The following is a 6,000-nucleotide window of genomic DNA, read 5'->3' on the forward strand; positions in this document are numbered from 1 at the left end:
CCAAGTAAATAAATAAGTTTCTCTATGTTACAGCCCAGGCTGGCCTCAAACTCAAGAGGCCCACTGGCCTCTGCCTCTCAAGAGCTGGAATAAAAGGCACACACACCACCACATCCAGCTTATGTTTTTAAAAAGAGAAACAAGACTGTTTTTGTTTTGTTTCATTTTATGGGGGGAGGGGTGTTGACAAACGTAGCCCAGTCTAGCCCAGAACTCCCATATATCCCAGTGACTCTGAACCTACGTTCCTTCTGTCTCTGCCTCACCAGTGTTAGAACTACAGATGTGTGCACTTGTGTGCCTAGATTAAAGATGTCTTTTTCCAAATCAATCTTGTGAGGTAAACATACCATAAAATATCAATCAGAGTCAGGACAATTTTAAATAAACTACCTTTCATTTTTAATCTACTGAAAAACACATTCTTCCATGCCCTCATCTAAAAGAGGAAGACGGCTGGAGAATGGTAGATCAAACCAAACATGACCCAAACCTCAAAAGCCAATAAAAGGCACAAGAAAGAATAGGAAAAGCCGGGCGGTGGTGGTGCACGCCTTTAATCCCAGCACTTGGGAGACAGAGGCAGGTGGATTTCTGAGTTCAAGGCCAGCCTGGTCTACAGAGTGAGTTCCAGGACAGCCAGGGCTACACAGAGAAACTCTGTCTCGAAAAACCAAGAAAAAAAAAAAAAGAATAGGAAAATATATTCGAACTTCCTCCTCCAAATAAATAAAGTTTAAAAGGTGCTATATAAGCATTGCTAAAGTCAGTTAAAACTGGCAACACTGCCAGGCCTTGGGGCACATGCCTCTAACCCCTGTCCTTAGGAGGCAGAGGCAGGCAGACCACCTCTGAGGCTATCTTGGTTTACACAGTTTGTTCTAGGCCAGCCAGACTCAGATAATAACAGTAGTAGTAATAATAATAATATTCAAAAATACCAGCATTTTCAAATGTTTGTCTTTCCTCCTACTACACTGTTTACAGAATCCAAGAGTAAGCAGACCTACCTAGGAATGAAGCCTCAGCCCTAGTCATTTTTGTTTATTTGAGATAGGCTCTGACATGTAGCCAAAGGTGCACTCCAGCCTCCCATGTACTGGAACACAGATGCGCACCACCAAAGCTGGGCTTTAACTCCTTTTAAATTGCAGACTGCTTCCTTTCCTTATCCTTAAAAATAGTTTCAGCCGGGCAGTGGTGGCACACGCCTTTATGTACTTAGAGCTGACCTCTTACCCTATGCAGGAGTTCGTTCTAGGAGGCAAGCATTCTCCTTCTCTGCAGTCACTGATTGGCTCATCATCTATGGTTGAGACTATGGAACTTCATCTGTCCGTGTCAGCATGACAGTTGCTCTTAACCCTATGCTGGTCATATTCTGGCAGCCATAACCCATGAGATTTCATAGGTGTATTCTTGTCATGCTTAGGGGACACTGTCTGCTAACAGGTATTCTGTAGACTCTTTCTGCCCATTCTTCTGGTATTTTTCCCCCTGAGCCCTAGGTGTAGGGGTTGTGTTGCAGATGTAGCAGTCTGTGTTGGGCACCTCCCAGTCTAACTGTATTTGACTAATTGTAGATCTCTGTAATAGTCTCAATCCATTGCAAAAAGAAGCTTCTTTGATGAGGGATGAGAACTACATTTATATGTGGGTATAACGAATAAATATTTAGAATATGGTTAGAAAATATTGGTTTAGGAACATGACAGTGGTAGGTTTTCCTCTCAGGTCTGTGACTTCTCTGGCCATGGATCGTTGGCTATGTTTACAGTGCCAGGAATGAATTTCCTCTTACTGAGTGGCTTTTAAGTTCAGTTAGACAGTTATTGGCTACTACCAAAATAAAAGGGCCACTGTTGTACCATTGTGGGTATCTCTTACTGGTCTAGTCACTTTTGTGGTTCATATGCTTTACAGCTAGGTGAGAGTGCTCCTCTTCTGTTGGCAGCTTACAAAGCACCTCTTACTATAAGGACTATCAGTCCGCAGGGAGGACGTTTCCAGGTCAATTTCAGCTCTGTTCCTCTAAGTTCTGTGTCTAATGTGTGTGGTGTCATCAACAAGACACTTAACTTCAAGGTATAAAAGGCAACTACAATAGTCCATATTGTTTGGAGAGACTTGTAGTACTCTGACCAACAACTCAAAGAGAGGTTTCCCACGGTTGTTAGTGAATGGCTCTGTGTAGAGTAACCTCATTATACACAACACAACACACACAAGCATGCTAAGCATGTGCTTTACTACTGAGCTACATGGCCAGCCCAGATGAGTTATTTCTGCTGATCTTATGCAGGGTGAGTCTCTGGAGGCTTGATCATGCAGCAATGCAGATACTTTTACCTAGTCATGCATTTGGTCAAGATAATTTTTGCCCGAATTGTCTTGTTTCCTCCCTAAAAGAGGTTTTTCATGTCTTGATTTTGGTTTCCAGAGTTACTAGTCAGTACTACTCTTGTCTTTCAGGCTCTCTTGATATCTTTGAGAGTTTGTGTGGAAGTTCTAGCAGAGGAGTTCAGTTACTCATATACATTTGACCTAACACTGGTCCTCTTCCACTTGTGCACAGTCATTCTCTTTAGCTGAGTGCTACCCATCGAGCTACCCAGAGGAGCTGGGTCAGCTCTGTTGATCTGCTTTGTGGCTTCTTCTAGTTTATTGTGTTCTTAGGGCTGCCCATGGGCTTCTTCCTGATTTGCTCTAGGAAGCTTAAAAGGAAAAGTGATCAGGATACCCTGGTAGTTGGCAAGGTTTACTGATCCTCTCAGTTAGACTAACTTTTAAGATTTTAATTACTGGAGTGTTGAAAATATCTTTTTTTTTTTTTTTTTTCGGAGACAGGGTTTCTCTGTGTAGTCCTGGCTGTCCTGGAACTCACTCTGTAGACCACGCTGGCCTCGAACTCAGAAATCCGCCTGCCTCTGCCTCCCAAGTGCTGGGACTAAAGGTGTGCCCCACAGCTCGGCCTAAATACTTATATATGAACAACACTGAATACTCAGTAGGCTGTATATACACACACACACAACAACAACAACTAAAGAGACCATAAGCTGGGGAGAATAGGGGAGTTGGAGTGGGAGTGATCTAGATACAGCGCCACTGTACAGAATTCTAAAACAAAGCTCTGAAAACTGGGCACAGTGGCATACCCTTGTAACCCCAGCACTGATGACACAGCTAGATCCCTGGAGCTCAAAAGCTAGTCAACCTAGTCTATCGGTGACTCTGGCCACTGAAAGCCCATGTCCCAAAAACAAAGGTGATGACTGCCTGAGGAATAATACCTCAGCTTGTCCTCTGGTCTACACATATATACATGCGTGCACACACACATACAAACTCAAATCCTAGAATCCATATAACATGGCACAATTCTTAACATTTTTCAGGCTACAGTTTACAATTATTATTAACATTAAACAATCTTTTACCAGAATAACTTTTAATATTAAAATGTGTGGGGCTAAAGAGGAAGAAAAGGCTTATGAGCCCCCACTTCTAACTGAGGAGCTATGAACAGTTCATGGCTTCCTGGGGCGGGTAAGTCAGTTTTCTTTAAGGGTGTGGCTCCTGGTAGGTCAACCACATTTCAGTAGATGGTCCCACACTCAGGAGATGAACGAGACAAAGTGAATGCAATGTCTAATTTTTTTAAGGGAGTTGGAGGATAAAGAGATGGTTCCACGGTTAAGAGCATTATCTGCTCTTTCAGAGGACCAAGGTTTGGTTCCCAAAATATGGTGGCTCAGAACCATCTAAGGCCCAGTTCTAAGGGATCCAACAACCTCTTTTGGCATCTATAGGCACTAGGCATCCAAGTGGTACAGAAACATACATGCAGGCAAAACACTCATGCACATAAAAAATTAAAACTAAAAAAGAACTGGATGTGTCTACTCTGTGGCCCTTTTGTTACATTATTCTACCTGCCAAGAATGCTGAAACATGAAACACTAAGTTTTCAGTCTTTAAAGGCAGAATTTCTACTTCAATGACAAGAACAGTTTGATAAGCAAATATTTGAATAGGATTACTTTTATATTAGTCTTACTGATAATAGGATATCACAAATTATGCAAAGTATTACCCACAGAATTATATTTTCTTTACCTGTTCCTCAAGCCTGTTCCATTGCCACAGCTGCCACCAACCAAAGTCTGTATAGAAGGCAAAGCTGAACGGCTTAGCTGCTGCCGACTAGGACCCCTCCTTCTACTGGGCATGTCCAGGAACCAGGTAGTTTCCAGTGCCACCTGAAGTTGCAACCCCGGCTAATGGCTGTCAACTTATTTCAATTCTGAATAATAAAAAATTTAAAAATTAAAAAAAAGTAACATTTTATAGAAGTCAGTGTAACAAGCAAAACTATGTGAGCAGATTTTATAAACTCCAGATTAAATCTTCAAATAAAGGAATGTTCCCATTCTTATATACTGCTTGGATCTTGGGGTAAGGTCAGAGGCTTAAATTCTGATCTAATCTTTGTTCAGTGTTAAGGCAACTCACAATTTGTGTCTTTTATTGCTGACTTTTTGTTAAATAAAACAGACTACAATCTACAAGGTGGAAGTCTACAAGAAACACTACAACTTACTCAATCCTAATTTGATATTTCACATTAAAGTCACTTGAAATAAAAGAAACATCACTGTCCAAAATAACAGGTTGTTATCAAGGAATCTGACTGAGGTAAGACCTGCCACACATTTCTGACCTTGACCAAGTCGTTTTACCAGAGTTTGTTTCTTCATTTCATTCAAATGGTTGTTCGTTTCAGAAAAGCTACTGTAAAACCACTAAGAAATTAAATGAAATTGCAAAATTAAAGAGTGAGAAAAAGATCTTCATGGGGGAGGGGGTGGAGGAAGACGACGACATTGTTTTCCTCAATTTAGGCAAATATGGTTCTGCCAACATATACCAAATATTTCCTAAATACAACTGAAAATATTCTGAAGACTACACGTTGAAAAAAACATTTAGGAACATTACTACTGCAGAGGCACCCGATGTTCCCTATTCCAGATCCTTTGACTGCAGACTAACAAACGCCAGGTGGGACAAAGAATCCAAACTGTTAAGAGGCAAAGACAGCTGATCCTCGCTCAATTAAAAAGAAAGTAAGGTGAGGGCAAAAGGCTGGGACGCAATAGCGAGAGATAGTTTAAGGTGGACGGCCAGAAACCACAAACTTGACTAGCCTAGCCTCCGAGAAGGAGTCATTTAGTGGTCCCAGCCCGGCGGCCGAAAGGACCGAAGCACGCCAGGGACAGCGAGATGACAAAGCAGGTTAAGTAAAACTCACGCATGAAACAGGCTGGCCACGGAGAGGGATCCCTGGGAGGAGGAGGCGGCTTCAGAGACCCGACCCCGGGCACCCGAACTCACTCCCTTCTTTGAAGCGCTCCAAAACAGCTGCTGGGACGCAGGCAGGATCCCACTGGAGAGTCGAAGAAACGTGGGTCTCTCGGTTACCAGACCCAGACCGGGAGTCCGTGCCACAGCCAGAGCTAAAGTCAGAAGCAGAGCCTGACCCCATCACCAAGACTCATCATCCTCAGGCTCCATCGCCCAGGAGCTGAGGAGACGTGGCAGCGCACAGCAATGACGTCAGCTCTGCGTCGAGCTGGCCCCCGGAAACAGACTTGCGGCCAGCAGAGCCGGCTCGCCAACCTCACGGTGCACCTGCGCAGTGGGACTCTCCCGCCCTTTCCCGCCCGCTCGGGCTTTCCGGCCCACGCGTGGCTTGCGGAGGTTTTTGTTTGTTTGTTTGTTTGTTTGTTTGTTTGTTTGTTTGTTTGTGGGTTTTTCCCCCTCAAATTTCCTGGGCTTCAGTCAGCTAGTGTCAAAAGTTATTGCCTTTACGAGGGGAGGGAAATTGGGAGATGCCACCTAAGGGCACGACATATGCAAACGACTGTCGGCGGGCACTTCAGACTCCAGCCCCTCCCCCCTTGCACGGACCATATATTAAATAATGAACTAGATAGA

At 43.5% G+C, this 6,000-nt stretch overlaps 1 protein-coding gene across 3 annotated transcripts in view; it reads right to left on the reverse strand.

Annotated features, from left to right (window-relative positions):
- Tmem39a (transmembrane protein 39A) overlaps window positions 1-5,627 on the reverse strand; it is a 29,718-nt gene extending 24,091 nt beyond the window's left edge. Inside the window, exons 1-2 of one of the 3 annotated variants that reach the window (XM_028788188.1) lie at window positions 5,315-5,627; window positions 4,120-4,306 (exon numbers count right to left, since the gene is read on the reverse strand). In XM_028788188.1, coding sequence (XP_028644021.1) covers window positions 4,120-4,232 — 113 coding nt within the window. In that variant the 5' untranslated portion in view covers window positions 4,233-4,306; window positions 5,315-5,627. The remainder of the gene's footprint in view (window positions 1-4,119; window positions 4,307-5,314) is intronic. The other 2 variants (XM_028788189.1, XM_028788190.1) reach the window with 2 other exon arrangements.
- Window positions 5,628-6,000: the final 373 nt, after the last annotated feature.

Source organism: Grammomys surdaster, unplaced genomic scaffold, assembly GCF_004785775.1.
Source record: "Grammomys surdaster isolate TR1022 unplaced genomic scaffold, NIH_TR_1.0 125704, whole genome shotgun sequence".
NCBI classification, from domain to species: Eukaryota; Metazoa; Chordata; class Mammalia; order Rodentia; family Muridae; genus Grammomys; species Grammomys surdaster.